The sequence below is a fragment of the Phytophthora sojae genome, assembly GCF_000149755.1.
Source record: "Phytophthora sojae unplaced genomic scaffold PHYSOscaffold_13, whole genome shotgun sequence".
NCBI lineage: Eukaryota > Oomycota > Peronosporomycetes > Peronosporales > Peronosporaceae > Phytophthora > Phytophthora sojae.
In genome coordinates, this window is record NW_009258127.1 from 640,981 (window position 1) to 656,657 (window position 15,677).

Genomic DNA, 15,677 nt, shown 5'->3' on the forward strand with positions numbered 1-15,677 from the left:
ATCCGGTTCAACCGGTTTGAAAATCGAATAAATCCGGTTATATTCGAATGCATTCGGATTGTTTGGCTTATTACATTATGGAGTCTCCTTCTATATACGAATAAATCAGCAATCGGCTACCACGGCGTAATAAATGATACACATCTTTTGAGATATTATGATTGGATAAAATCCGAATGTGTACACAGAAAAGTCCCAAACCCGGATCAGAATCCGGATTTTTATTGACCGGCTTCATTCGGATTTCATTCGAATGCAACCGGTTAAAACCGAATTCGGCCATCCTTTTACATTCTCTAGTAACTTTCCGCATAAGCCGACTTAAGAAAACTTATATTTGTCAGGCGTAGATTTCGCCTCAGTAAACGAAGGGTCACTTCGCCCCCTCATCGTGCAACTGCATAAATGTTATCTTGAATACCCCCACCCTTTTGTAGCAACTTGCTGGCATAAACACTGACCTTTCACATATATCGACCTCTGCACAATTTATATTTAGAGACGAATTTAGAGAAACACTTTATGTCGATTGAATGCCACTTTTGGCAGGCACCCATTCTATCGGGGACCTTATCAGTTTGTTTTCTTGCAGCGACAATCGATTTATTCTTGCAGTGACAACCGCTTCGTTCTTGCTCTGCGTTGTGCTTGGTACCGGCGGTTGATTAGCTTAACTTTAACTTAGAGTTACGCTGCGAGGTATGATCACCGGAAAGAATTTGCTCGTTGGTTTAGAGCATGCCAAAGTTCGCGCAAAGCACAATAAGTTATAGGTGCCCTAAGGTGCTGTCGTGACGTTGTGTCAAAGGCGCAGTAACGAGACTCTATAAGGGGCTGGTCGCGCTGGCTGGTGCTGGTTCTCGGTCGAGACTCAGTCCAAACCAAACATGTTTTTGGACAAGAGCAAACACTTTTGGGACACAACCAAACACAGTAAGACAAAACCAAAATCAAACACCTGTGCAGAGCAGAAACAAACAGATTCAGGGCAAAACCAAACAAAAAATCGGGCACAACCAAACATCCAAGGGTGCTACATAATAGTGTAGTCCACTTTATTTGTAGTCCCCGTCCTACATTAGGCAATTATGTGCGATGAGGGCCGCGATATACAGAATCCAATATATACGTAACCTAACCAAGTCCGATTATTAAGCGCCGAACTTCACAATAAACTGACCGATATACTGGATTACGGTGATTTACCTTAAGTTCGGCGGTGGTCCTGAAGTAGAGGCGTGTGCACACCAAATAAAATGATAGGACGGCATTGCTCATTTGCTGCTTCGCACAAGCCACAAGACACTTGGTTTGAATCTCCCGCGTCGTCGCCTCAACGCACCATGGACACCGCCGACTAGACACCAGAACCTCACCAATCATGGACCATCATCGCGGAGGGGCCCACCACGGAGACCTACACGAAGGCGCGGCTCTCAATTATGTGCTGTTCCGGTGCTTACGCCAAGCGCGTGAAGCTTTGCCACATTTGCCCAGGCGACCACGAAATGGAGGAGCGGCGTTTGCGTTGCTCTAGTGTTACGTGTCTAAATCTGTCGGTGCCAACCGGACGTAAGAAACCGCAGTGCAGCAAAGTGTGGAAAGTTTGGCAATGCTCACGGTTTCATACCTGGCAAATTATGGCGACTGTGGTTCCTCACGCGCGCGGGGACGCGTGTTGTGAAGGCAAACACCGTGCGATTATTACACCCGCAATGAAGAAGTACATTGGCGATATGGATGAAACGGGGCTCACGCCCAGGCACATTTGGTCTGGTCTGCGCCGCTACAGCGCAGCTCCACCGCTAAATGGTGTGCCGTCCTACAAACAAGCATTTGCGAACGAAACATGGAGAGCGCAATTCAGTGGGCTCGCTGAAAAAATTGGTGCGTGAGTTTCCGCTCTCGTCAGGGATTGACGCAGAAACAGCGTTTATTTTTGGCCCGACGCTTGATGACGAAGGTTTTCCGCGTGTTGGAAATGAAGACGATCACGACTCGTTGGGTTTAGGTGTTACGACGCTTTGCCTTCTCGAAAAAGTCAAGCATTTCCAGCAAGATGATACGTTTGCTTAATTTCATATCGACGCTACTTTTAATCTGAGTGAGATAGGATACCCGGTGATCACGTGTGGCTTCAGTGACGCTTCCCGAACGTACCATTTGGCAGCAATGTTTGTCGTCAGCCGACATACGCAGAGCGAGTACTCTGGTGTTTTATCTGCGCTACTTCAAGTCTATGCGAAACTGTTCTCCGTGCAACCTAGGATTGACGCTGTGCTTGGGGATGCTGAGAAAGCTCAGTACAACGCGTTACGTGGTATCATTCAATTTCAAGATGCAACATTTTTTATGTTTTTTTTTCACGTGCTGTACCATGTGAGAAAGCGCACACGGCAACTCGACAATTTTGCCGGTGCAATGGTGTACAGGTGTATAATCTCAATGCACTACGCGAGAAGCCTTTTGGAATACTACCGAATTCGCGATTCAATTTTGGCGCAGTGGAGGAATGTTTTTGTGCTTCGCTCCTTCGCAGATTATTTTGAAAAGCAGTGGCTCAATAGTGAGTACTGGCGTTGGAACTCGTTTCACACACCTATTGGATACGCTGCCACCAACAACCCGTGCGAAACAGTCAACGCTAGTGTCAAAAGGCATGTTATGCGCAAAATGTTTGACACAAGTCGTTTGCTGAGGAAGCTTACTGTGAGATCGGGAAATGACTGCGGCCGGGCGAGTTCCGGCCGAGGTCTAACTGCCTTGAGCTTGCGAGTGATAGCTGACCGAGGGCTCTGATTGGTCGGTCACATTCCCCGCGCTTTAGTGCCCAGGAGATTGATAGAGACTACGGAGGGACAGGAGGGTCTCGGCGGGTCAAAATAAACCGCCTGCCGAGACCTCCGAAGTTTCATAGTGGGTACACTTTATGCCCAGTAGGAGTTCGGATTTAGGACGAAGCTTCGTCCGATTGTAGGATCAGCTCGAAAGCTCGGTCCACACTTGATATTTGTATAGACCTTAGTGGTTAGCTATAGGAGAGGCCTGACAGCCTCTAATCATTAAACAGAGCAGAATTTTCCCCCCAAGCCACACAAGGGTCAAGTCCGTCTACGGTAAGTCGCTAAGCTTAGCGTAGGGTCTGGATACACTCGGCTGCACGGGGTATGTCTGCCGGTGAGCATAAGGTGCATTGACCGAGTGTTCATCCTGGTAAGGCCAAGAGTGAGTAGGTGGCCGAGTGTTGGGAGGTATTAGAGACCTCTGTGTACAGTTGTACGTTTGACTGGGTGTGAGGCAAGGACCCCCCAGTGTATTAGACTTCTAGCCGAGGCTTCGCCCCGGCGCCCCTGTAAGAGGCTTCGATTGGCCTGGTACCCTTCCTTTCTGAGGGACCACAGAGGTTTAGTGCGAAAACACGTATTACACATTGCATCCTAGCCGTGGCTCGTGGCTAAGGGTGCTCTTATATATTAACGAAGGGTAAACCTACCTGACCCGCAACACACAGGGAGGCACATTCCAGCCCGTATAAGGAATCGGACCTGGTCTTCAGGTTTATTATCCCGACAATCTATCGCCGACGCTTCAGAGACGGCGTGTGTTGTCGGTAGGGCTCGCCCTAGAGACTTCGGTTGATAGGGCGAGGACTCGTAAACTCGTGTTTTCCTACACGACAACTGGTGCCGCGACCCGGGACTGGTGTGACCGATTGTGTGTTGTGGTCTGTGTAGGTTTAACGAGCATTGAGGAGAGAAGAAGTGAAGAAGAGAAGAAGAAACAAGAACAAGATGGCGAAATGATCCAAGTCAGCGGTACCAGCTACGCCGGTGAAGTCGGGACGACGATCGGCCGAAGGTTCGTCAACGATCGCGAGTGACTTAACTTCTCGGTTGTCGACGATCTCCGAAAGGTCGGTCAGTTTCGAAGAGTCGGTCGACGAAGATTCAGACGCCAAGGATGACATGATGATGGACTATGATGACCTGGAGGAGAAGACTCCAGCGACGCCGCAGGAGTTCGAAGATGAAGAAGATGCGATGCTGTCTGCGGGACGTAGCGGAGGCTCGCGTTCCTTGTCCCGGAACCTCGTCGCGGAATTTGATGAAGTGGCGAAACCCGACCATGGGGATGACGACTTTGAGGATGGCACCGAGACCTCGGCTTCGAGGGCTCTGGAGCAGGTTACTAAGGGTCCTCAAGAATCCCGCGGATGTCGGCCCGCTATGAACAGCAGCACCCCAGCTGCGAACAAGGTGCTCGACAGAATGCTCGAGCAGATGGTGGAGTCGAGCGAGTGGATATGGCAGTTCAATCCCGAGATGACGCGTCAAGCGACTTGGGCTGAGCTGAAGGAGGAGTTGCAACACCCCGTTGACTCGACCTCGGTTACTCAGGTGGCCGAGGACTCGGTGTCCTACGAGCGATGAGCTACGAGTCAAGGACTCGTCCGTCCGAAGTCTCGATCAAGAGTTGGACGCCGGGTCTCGCCGGCAAGGAGCTGCATAAGTGGAAGAGGAGGCTTCGCCTGAGCTTCGGGGAGTCGGACCTGACTCTGGGACGCCCCCCGAGTGCTCGCCCCGCGAGGGAGCAAGCTGATCCTTCGAAGATCCCACTGCCACAGACACCCAAGAAGTCCGGCGAGCGGTCAAACCAAAGCCAAGCGACGGACGGAGTGTTCTCCGCCAAGACCGAAGGTTCGCCGTACTTCGAAGACTCGTACATGGTGACTCCTAGGTCGGCGAGTCGAGCCGACCGTAATGCGCGTGAGTCCGAAGGCTCGCGACTCGTGCGGAGCACGCCACGAAGCTCCACGCGACGCTCAAGCCGCCGGTTTACACCGCGCGATGACTCTTCGTCCGACAAGGACGACAATGACACCATCGACTTGAAGATGGGTTTGACAGCCCGAGCGATGAGTTGGCCCGTCAAGTGCGCGAAGTGAGTGAGATGGAGCGACTGAGTTCGACTCCTCGGCTCGAGAACGCCACACACCGGCCGCTTGCGCAGATCAAGTATTTCTCAGGAGCCCGCAATCAGAGTGAAAACTCTATGCACTTGTGGTGTAGAGAACACCAGATTTCGCGCGACCAACTCGGCTGGAGTGGTACACTGTACAGCCGAGCTCAGCCGAGTTCACCAGCTTATCCGGACACCTTATCCGGCTCAGCCGAGTTCGAAGAATTATCCGGATAGCTCATCCGGACCAGCCGAGCTCAAGCGTCGCCGAGCTCAGCGAAGAGTCGGCCGAGATCCAAAACCGCCCACTTTCATTTGGTATTTGAATAGGAGCTTAGGAATAGTGGAGGTGCCCCTTCAGGGTGCCCGACAGAGATAACAAACAACAGAGCAGAATTTTCTAGGTCCACAACACGTGTACACGTTCCGGTAAGTCCCTGCACGGGGCTGGATTATGTCTGCTGCCGGTACCCGAGAGGCATAGCTTGTAGGGTACTCGGCTGGCAGCGCCAAGAGATTAAGGTCGGCCCGGGTTGGGTGCGTGTCTCGCCAAGCGCGAAGGAAAAGTCTCGCCACCGCTGCGAGCCGGTGTTCACGTACGTCCCGGGCACTGATTGCTGAGTCGAGAAGCCTTTGCTCTCGGTGACCTGTAAAAGCGCTCCGTGCGCCGTCGTCCATCCTTTGGTGGAGGGCACAGGGTTAAGTGAACGGAGGCCGTCGAACTCGGCGGCTCTCCGGAGGGGTGATCTTGGTTGGCAGGTCTCGACGAAAGGCGAGACACCCGCTGTCCCGGTTGGGCCGAACCGCTCGGGGGCAACCCGGCGCAGGCCAACAAAGCCGACCAGCTCGGCTATTGTTGTGTTTGTAGCCAAGTTACCACAACTGACGATTTTGTGTGTACTGCTATACCACAACTGGTGCCGCGACCCGGGAACAGGGCTGTGCTTGTGTTTCGTAGGTACCAGCTAACCAAGGTTTGAGAAGAAGAGAAGAGAAGAGAGTGTGAAGATGGTCAAGAGAACTGTTGCGCCGAGTCCAGCGACGGTTGGAAGTAACTCGGCTGGACTGACCAACTCGGCAGGCTCGGCGAATGCGATGATCACGGACGCGACGGGGGACGAGGCGCGCACCGTCCAGTTCGATGAGGAGGATGCCCAAGACCAAGAAAGTGAGGAAGATGTTGAGCATGAGTATGAGGAGAAAGCCGAGCTACTCGGCGAAGTCGACGAGTTGTCGCTGCAAGTCGGATGAATGGGTACCCCATGTCCAGTTGTGCGCAACCTGGCGGCCGAGCTCGGCAATGATACGGACGACGAAGATCAAGCCGCCGCTCAAGGGGAACGTCCGCCCCTGATCCCGCGAGCGACGAGGAATGCGGATACGCCAAGTGCGAACAAGGTTCTGGGCAGGCTCGGAGAGGAGATGCGAGCTCAGAGCGAGTGGATGATGATGTTTGCCCCAGTGGCGATGGCTCAGGCGAGATGGCCGGTGCTAGGGCCCGAGCTGACTCAGCCGGTGAACAGCACCGACATCAACCAACTGGTCGAAGACACGGTGCTGCTACTCACGGCGATGGGGTTCCGGTGCACGAGCCGACCCAACCGCCTGCTACTCGGCGATTGGGACCCCAGCCGAGCCTCACGCGAAATCCTCAAGTGGAAGCGTCGGTTGAGAGTCTCGTTTGGTCTCGAGCGGGGGGCCATCGGAACTCGGCAGACTATTGCGAAACGAGTGGCTGATACTCCGAAGACCGTCGAAGACCCCAGCAGGATTCCCCTGCCGAAGACTCCCGAATGCAAAAGAGCCGAAGTGTTCCGCTCTACTGAGGGTACCTCGTATTTCGAAGATTCGCATATGAAGACACCAACGCATGGCAAGCAGCCAAGTGGACGCTACGCTGAGTTGTTTGACGCTGCAGACGCAGCCGAGCTCAGCGACAGCGACGATGGGCGCGAGTACCTGAACTCGGCTGAAGAGTCGGTGAAGGACGTCATCAAGCACCTTAGCTTCGATGATGCTGAAAGTGATCGGACGCAATACTTGGAGGTTCGCACCTATGCGTCCCTCGACAAGATCCCTATGTTCGAAGGCAAACGTTACCGATCGGATGACTCTCTCCAGTGGCTTAAGCGGTTCATCTACGAGATGAAAGGAACTCGGCTGGCACAAGACCTCTGGTACGAGCCATTCTCGCTGAAGCTGGAGCGAGGCGCGAAGAGCTGGTATCGCCAGCTCCCGAAGAAAACGCAACGGAAGTGGAGTCTGCTGAGTGAGGCATTCGCCGACTACTACTGTTCGCAGTTTGACCAGTCGGCACGAGCTCGCTATTACTCGGCTCAGCGCAAAGACAACGAGCTGGTGTGTGACTTTCTCGTTCGTCTCAACGGATATGCGGAGTCGGCGAATATCCAGTACGAGGCCGGTGGAGCGGATGCTGCTGACCATGTGGAACACTTCCTGTTGCACTGCGGAGATGATGACATCATGGATCTGCTCTATCTGCAACAGCTCACCGACATCAAGAAGGTCGAGAAGATCATCAACCAGAAGATCCTGGGGGAGCGCCGGAAGAAACAGCGCGACCGTCTCATCGGAAGCCGCAGCCGAGATGCCAAGCGCACCGATTCGCCAAGGCACACGAAAGCTCGGCGGAGTGAGCCGCGCCAAGATGACCGCCGAGACGACCGCCGGGAACGACGCAGAGATGGCCGCCGGGATGACCGGCGAAGCCGACACGACGATGGTCGAGACCGCCGACTAGCGACAGCGCTGCTGGTGCGAACCACTCCGTTCACTACTGCCGCCGTCGCTGCAAGTTCTGCAAGCAATTGCACGATGTCGGTCAATGCGAGCTGTTCCAGCGCTATGAGAAGCTCGCCGCATTTGTCAAGTCCAATGTCGACAAGTCCAAGTTACCTGAAGACCTCCAGGACCTAGTGATTTAAACTCGGAGGCCCGCCAACACTGACTGGGTTGGATGATACCGGGCTGCCATAGTCAGCTGACTCAGCAGTAGAGGCGAACTTTGTGTTTGCCTTTGTGGGTGAGGCAGGAAGGCCCGAGGACCGAGGAGAAGACGACGTATTGGATTGTGAAAGCGATGGACTTGATGGTGAGCTCGGCGAGAGTGGAAAAGAAAACCGAGCAAGATTGTGCAGTGCAGTTGCGACTCAGCGATCGACGGATGTGACCACAGCCACCAGAGTTATGAAGCTGCTCCCTGGGGAGCGGCTCGGCTGGTGGTCGTCACAAAAGTTTGACCGCCGAGTTCGGATGAGAGCTCTCGTTATGGGAGCAGTGAACGACCAGCGTACAAAGATATTGCTCGAAACCGGTGCGAATGTGTCGGCAATAAGCGAAGGGTTGGCGAAGAGGCTGCGGTTGAAGCGGTTCACACGCCAGGACCAACAGATTGGCGTTCAAGGTATTGGGAAAGGCAAAGTGGCGACGATGTCACGAGCGATGGTGAAGGTGACGCTCGGCTGGGAGGTCACGATGAATTTGAAGTATGGATCCTCGATCACCACGCGGGAGTCGAGTTGATTCTCGGTACGGACTTCATGATTCCGGCTGGGATCCGTCTGGATCTGTACAACTCGGTGGCGAAGTTGCCAGATGATGTTGGCCTACCTCTCGTGAGGTCCCAGAACTCAGCGGATGATCCGAAGGGCGGCCTCTACATTACAGACGGCCCGACCGAACCGGTGAATCTCGAGAGCCGAGTTCCCGCCGAGTTCAGGCTGATGAGGAATCAACCGAGTGATGAAACACATGACTTCTGGGTACGCCGGACTATGGACTGGGTACCGACCGTGGTATTCGACCGGCGTAACCGAGTGGCTCGAGTTCGCCTGACCAACCTTAAGCCGACTTGGACGAGGTGCCCAGCACATTTCCCAGTGGTCCCCTGGGCGCCGCATGGGGTGTTACCGCCCGATGCTTACGTCAGGCTGCACTCGGCGAAGTACAAAGATTGGCAAGTCATGGCCTACGAAGCGGCTATGGATAAGGATCTGCTGCAAAAGGAACAACAGCTGTACGCCGAGTGGCTGGCTCGACAACCGTCAGCTGTGGACCGTAGAAACTCCCCTGAACCGAAAGGGGTGACTACGTGGCCGTCTACCAAGCAGCGGGATTCACCACTGACTTGCGCCCAGCAATGGGAGAAGTTAGCCGAGTCGGAGGAGCGAGACGAGGCAGAAGAAGTCGATAGTCCACCCTTGACTCTGACAGAGCCAGTAAACTCGGCTACCGCTACCCTAGCGCCTGAGGAATTAGCATTGAGCGCGGAGCCTACTGCTGACTTGGTCAATGGCCCGCCTAGTCGAGCAGAGATCACAGTGACGGCTGGTCAAGAAGCGCCCAGCAAAAACGCCTGTGCAGCAGATGAGTGTGAAAGTGAGCAATCCAGCGATTTGTCTGACTGGACGATCATCGACGACCCTGGGCCCAAGCCGCCGAGTCCAAGGCTCGAAGATGAGGTCGATGTGAGCGACGAGCCCATGTCGTCAGACCCGGAGGAAGACCTATGCTTACGTTACCTTCTGGCAGCCAAGTACGAGGAAGAGACAGATGGCCGAGGCGACTCGGCGGGTGACTCAGCCGAGTTCGAGCACCAAGCAACGAACTTGGAGCTCGAAGACTATGCTCGCGAGTTGGCGTTCCTGCCCGATCTGACTGAAGCGGTGTCGACGCCACTCGACTATGAAGCGCCAAACGTTCGGAGCTCGGCGCACACTCGGCCACAGTCTACTCGGCTGGTGGAAGTATTGAAGAGCCATGAAAAGATCATGATCTCCAGTGGTAATGCCCTACCTCCACCAGCATACGGCGTAGTGTGTGACATCGACGTACTAGGGCATCCGCCAATCCGCCAACGAGCCCGCCGAGTTCCGCTGAAGCATCTCGGCAAGTTGTACGAGCTGCTCAAGGCGCTGTTACGGGCTCGGCTAATTGCCTTCTCGAACAGCCCATGGGCATCACCCATCGTGATTGTCCTAAAGAAGAATGGGGTCGACATTCGGTTGTGTATCGACTACAAGCTGGTAAACGCGATTACGGTGCTCATGGAGTGTGCCATGCCGCTAGTGGACGATCTCCTCACGGAGTTGGAAGCGTACCTATGGTTCTGCTCTTTGGATGCTGCTAGCGGTTTCTGGGCGGTCATAATGACTCGACGGGCGCGTTGGATCTCGGCTTTTGTTTGCGCGCTTGGCCACTTCGAGTGGCTGCGGATGCCCTTCGGATTAAAGAATGCCCCTAGCGCCTTATTGATAACGCCCTGTGGGGTTGCGTACAACCCAAGGGCGGCTGGAAGGTGCTCGCCAAGCGCATCCAACAAGCGGAAGCCGCCTCAGAAGCTCAGCGGAAACGGCTCGCAGCCGACATCGACTTTGAAGCCAGTGGCCAGACCAAGTTTGAGGCCGACCGCCGAGCTCAAGCTGAGTTTGACCCATTGGAAGAATTCATGAACAGCCGAGAAGCCGGCATGTTCCGGACGGGTGAACCTGATGAATCGTGCCTTGCACCGGTTTTCGACCGGCGATCGTTTGTGGACGATATCGGCTTCGGTGGGAGGACGTTCGACGATTGCTTGGGGACGCTTGACCGATTGCTTCAACGCTTCACTGAATGCCGCATCAGCTTCCCGAAAAGCATCTTCGTCCAACCTAAAGTCGACTTCCTGTCACATGGGGTTACCTCGGCTGGAATCCAAGCCGACCAGAAAAAGATGCTGGCGATAGCCGGGCTACCGTTCCCGACGACGAAGAAGGGGATGTAAGCATTCTTAGGAGCGCTGAACTACTACGGCCGGTTCATCCAGAACCTGGCTGTATATGGGGCGGTCCTCTATCAGCTGAAGGATGATGATTTCGGACCTGGCGGTGATCTGACGGCCGCAAAAGCGGCGTTCGCCGAGTTAAAACAGCAGGTGGTCGATGCACCCATACTCCGCCACTTCAACTCGGCTGAGGACGTCCACGTTATGCTATTCGTCAATGAGTGGGCTCTGAGTAGCACGCTGATGCAGCTCCACGACGGGAAGCTCCATCCAGTGCGGTTCTGCAGCCGAGTCCTCAAGGATAATGAGCTCGGCTACCATCCCGCCGAGAAAGAAGTTCTCGCCTTTCTACAGCTCATCAAGGTGTGCCACACGTTGCTCGCCGGGAAGACCATCCATGTTTACACCCGCTACTCGACTCTCGAATGGGTGTTCCAGTCGAAGTCTCTCTACGGCAGAGCAGTCAGCTTTGCGGTACTGCTATCACCGTTCCACCTAAAGGTCAAGCGGGTCCGCGAACGGGACACGGATTTCGCCCAGTTGCTCCAAGCGTCCATCACGCCGGCAGTGGGATTGGACGAGCTACTAACGCATGTCACTCCATCAACTCGGCTGTGGTCCGCATGGACCCAGAATTGCTGTATGCGCATGTGCCCCGAGACTTCAAGGGACACGTCCTATCGTTTGACGGATCGGCGAAGACTGCTAAACACGGCGGGTTCGGGAGTTGTTCTTGGATCCTGTGGCGTTTGCCAGACTGGAACATTGAGATCGCTGCGAGCGCGCACCTCCCATCGACCACGGTGAATATAGCCGAGTACAGCGGCATGAACAATGGGGTGACCTCGGCCATTGAGCGCGGGGTGACGGATTTGATCATCGTGGGCGACTCTCGGCTTGCGATCCAGCAATCCATGGGGGTGATCGCGTGTAAGAAGGAGGCATTGCAAGTCGAGTTAGCACGCCACAAGAAATTGGTCAGCAAGCTGAATTCAGTTCGCTACCTCCACGTAGTGCGTCTCTACAACTCGGCTGCTGACTCTTTAGCGACCGAAGCACTGGAAACCAAAGCAGGAAAGGTCGTGCTAAGCGCCGGACGGAAAGCCGAGTTGAAGACCCTAAACAGGATCTCTGAGGTCCTGTACGTGGACACGGACTCGGCTGCAGCCCCGGCCGAGGGTGTTGAGATGGCTGCCGTGACAAGGAGTCAGGTCCGCCGAGTCTGTTTCGAAGACGAAGCGGCAGAACACCCAGTCCCGGACCCAGCTACGGATGAGGAAGCCGAACGTAATGACTTTGAACGGGATAGCCGACCTCCGCCTGCTAGACAGCGGGTGACGGGAGAAGCCGAGTTCGGTAGCGTAGCACCACGAGCTAACCGAGCTGAGCTGGTAGCCGAGCTCGGAGAAGCCCGGGAGCCCAACGCCATGGACATCGATCCGGTAGTGGTCCAAGCTGAGCGCCGCCTGCGAATACCAAGAGCTCAAGACGAGGAACAACGATGGGCCGACTTGAACACCTACCTGAGAGGGGATTATGCGCACCTCACACATCGCCGAGCTCACAACGCTGGGAAAGTTACCGACGAGTTTGTCCTCAGCGAATTCGGGCTATTGTACCGACAAGGCAAGGCCCGACCACCTGGCGAACTCGGCGAACTAGGCTTATCCCTTCGACTGGTGGTTCCGACGACCATGATAGACGAGGTCCTGCAGAACTGCCACAACTCCATCGAGGGAGGCCACCAAGGGATTGTGCGGACATACCACAGGGTCAGAGCCGACTACTACTGGATTGGGTTGTACGCAGACGTGGTCAAACATGTCCAAGCGTGCGAAGACTGCAGTACCAGTAAGAGCAAACCACACCTGAAGGGCTATTCACCTGGCAACGTAGTGTCTGAGCGACCGTTCCACGTGGTATCGATGGACTTTGTCATACCACTGCCGAAGACTCGGCGGGGCAACACTGCACTGCTGTTGTTTCAAGACCACTTCACCGGTTTCGTGATTGCTAAGGCAATGAGTGAGACTGGGGCACTTGAGGAAGCGAAGGCCTTCGAAGAGAAGGTGTTCCGGAGGTTTGGAGCTCCATCACTGGTACGCCACGACAGAGATCCCCGGTTCATGAGTGAAGTGTTCCAGAAGTTCTCGGAGATGATGCAGTCCAAGTCGAGAGCGACGCTGAGTTACCGACCACAAGCCAACGGTCAGCAAGAACGCTCAGTGAAGACCATGATCCAGACTGTGCGTGTGTACGTGGAAGACCCTCTCCAAGCCGACTGGGATGATGTAGCCGAGAAGCTCGTCCATGCCATCAACAATTCGAGAGACTCGACTCGGCGGGAGACCCCGTTCTACCTGGTACACGGATGGGACGCTCGGTCTACACTCAAGGCGATGACCGAGTCAGTCAGGCTCGGCAGGGGCAACTCAGGTGACTCAACGGGGGCAGCCGAATGACGCAGGGAAGCAAACCGACAGAGAGAGGTGGCTTTGAAGCTTGCGGCCGAGTTCCAGTTGAAGGAGAAGAAACGGAGAGCGAAGAAACACAATGACGGACTCAGCCGAGTCGAGCAGGGAGCTGTCCCAGCCGGGGAGGAAGGGACGGATACCCCAGCGAACTCGCCCGAGAGAGCAGTCGAGTCGACTGAGGAAGGTGACGAGTTAGCCGAGTCGAGGAAGTCACTATTCAAGGAAGGTGACCAAGTTTGGTTGTTCATGGAACGAGTCAGACCTGGCTTGACCAAGAAGTTACCACATCGATGGCATGGGCCATTCCGAGTGAAGAAGAAGGTGGAGGATTTTGCCTACGAGCTCGAACTCCCGGACAAGAGCGGATACCGTTTCTACCCTGTGATACATGTGTCACGTCTGAAAGCGGTCACGGGACTCGGCGAGCGGCCGACAACTAGGCTAGTAGCCGACTTAGCCGAGTCGGATCGTCTCGACGTTGACGAGGAACTCCTTCCTGAAGATAGCTGGGAGCCCGACGAAGCAATGAATGAATAAGAAGTCGAAGCCATCCTGGACGACGAGTTGCCGCTCTCTACGAGCACCTCCAGAACTCAGCGGAAGTTCAAGGTCAAGTGGGTCGGCTATGATGAGCCAACCTGGGAGCCGCTGTCGAATTTGTCGTGTGGGGGATTATTGTTCGATTACTTACGGCAGAAGATGCTTGAAAACCGTCTGCAAATGGTGCAAGTTGCAGACGAGGAATAAAGCTATTGCACCAAAATGATGAACCCGCCAACTCAGTGAAGACAGCAGGCTGAGTTGAGGCGAAGGAAGCTACTGCGTCAAATTACATACATTACATGAATTACACCGAAGAATAATGGGAAAGGGAGAAGAGCTCGGCGGCTGAGCCGCACGTTACGGAGACGAAGGGCCCTGTGAATGCGCGACCGAGGAGACGACGGTAGCAGCAGCCACTGCGAGGAGACCAATCGAACCTCCAGTGTTCGTAGCTGAGCCGGCCGAGCTATCCGCTACTCCCGCAGTCTGCACAGCCGAGTCCGCTGAGCTTGAACCGAGTTGTTAGCCAGAGGGACACTCGATCCTGCGCTCGACTCAGCTGGAGACCCAGGTGACGCCGGACCAAAGAGGGAAGCCGTGGGAGAAGGGCCGCACACGTTAGGCGACCCGATCAACGGAGACGCCGGATCCGCATCGCCAGCGGCCCAGCCGAGCTCACCAGCTTCACAACCTTGGAAGATGTGGATTCCTGCACGGTTGACCGGAGTCGGAGCACTTGACGAAATCTGGGGAGGCGCAGGCTCGTCGAGGTCCACATCTTCATCGACAGCATCCCCGACTAGGCGCGGATCCACAACAGCGTGAGCGAAAACCATGAATTCCAAGTTACGCGTTCGGAAGCAGGTGTTGTACGGGTGCGTCGCTGGGTCGGTCAACCACCAAGCTCGCCAAGGCTCGGAGTCGTCTATAGACTCGGCTTCAGCACACCAGTCTCTGCCCGCAGGAATCCAAGCAAGATTGACCAGCGGATACAACGGGACCAACGGCTCGAAGAAGAGCTCCGCGTCGATTTCCGGGGCAGCAAGCCCGCCGACAAGCTTCATCACTGCAGTGAACAGGTCGTCCGGCAGGATAGTCATGAGAATTCGGTGGGCATCGCCTCGACGCTTGCGAGCCAACTTGTACAACACCCACGTGTCATACATCTCGGCTATCACGTGATACGGGAGCCCCGTGTGAAAAGCCGGATGTAGCCCCATCAGCACACTCGACTCGACCATCCAGTGACACCGCTCGAACAGTGCTACGAAGAACTTGGTAGGACCCTCTTTGTCACAAACCGAGTCCGGAGCCTCTCCGCGGATTTTCACGAACACTTCTGCGAGACGCTCCATCAAGGTCACCGACTTCACCGAGTTCGTCAACCGGCGCTTGGCATCGTCGAGGACTTGAGGGGAGAAGAACATAAAAGTCTTGGGAAGCAGACGAAGGAGCCGCTGAGCCGGGTGATCCGGATGGTAGACGTCCGCGAACGCTTTAATCCCAGCGAGGGAACAGAGCGTAACCGGCACACTACCCTTCCCCAACGCGTCATCCACAGTGACCTTGGCCGTTGATGGCTGAGGATAGCCTCCCAGCACCGCCGAGACCCGTAATGAACGAAGCGGATGTCACGCAGCTGAGCTAGCTGGGGAGTGATCCGGGCATCTCGGCCGACCGCCTGGCGAGCTCGAGTGCGCAGCTGAGCGAGCGAATAGCGTAAAGCTGCAGGCAACTGAGGGAGAACGTGGGCGCCAGCGTCATGAGCGGTCACGATAGGCACCGACAGGGTTGAAGCTGGACCAGCATAAAGAGGCGACAGCGAAACAGCCGAGCTCGATGGGATGCCAGAGCTCCCAGCCGAGTTGTTAGTCGAGCTGGAAGCGGCAGAAATCTCACCCGGACCGACGGCCGAGTCC

The 15,677-nt window shown here is 55.3% G+C and overlaps 4 protein-coding genes across 4 annotated transcripts; all 4 read left to right on the forward strand.

Moving 5' to 3' along the window:
- Positions 1-1,508: 1,508 nt before the first annotated feature.
- On the forward strand, positions 1,509-1,895 carry PHYSODRAFT_530522 (hypothetical protein; the record flags this gene model as incomplete). Its single annotated transcript, XM_009539289.1, has 1 exon — positions 1,509-1,895. One exon carries the CDS (start codon positions 1,509-1,511, stop codon positions 1,893-1,895), a length of 387 nt encoding a protein of 128 aa, XP_009537584.1.
- A 184-nt stretch (positions 1,896-2,079) lies between these two features.
- On the forward strand, positions 2,080-2,799 carry PHYSODRAFT_530947 (hypothetical protein; the record flags this gene model as incomplete). Its single annotated transcript, XM_009539290.1, has 1 exon — positions 2,080-2,799. A coding segment is annotated over one exon (720 nt), but the record flags the coding sequence as incomplete, so codon positions are not given.
- A 1,000-nt stretch (positions 2,800-3,799) lies between these two features.
- Positions 3,800-4,945, forward strand: PHYSODRAFT_258237 (hypothetical protein; the record flags this gene model as incomplete). The annotated part of the gene is made up of 3 exons (XM_009539291.1): positions 3,800-3,858; positions 3,914-4,412; positions 4,472-4,945. The coding sequence occupies 3 exons, from the start codon at positions 3,800-3,802 to the stop codon at positions 4,943-4,945; spliced, it is 1,032 nt and encodes a 343-aa protein (XP_009537586.1).
- Positions 4,946-6,210: 1,265 nt separating this feature from the next.
- PHYSODRAFT_530256 (hypothetical protein) lies at positions 6,211-7,896 on the forward strand (the record flags this gene model as incomplete). Its single annotated transcript, XM_009539292.1, has 1 exon — positions 6,211-7,896. The coding sequence occupies one exon, from the start codon at positions 6,211-6,213 to the stop codon at positions 7,894-7,896; it is 1,686 nt and encodes a 561-aa protein (XP_009537587.1).
- Between the last annotated feature and the right edge of the window lie 7,781 nt (positions 7,897-15,677).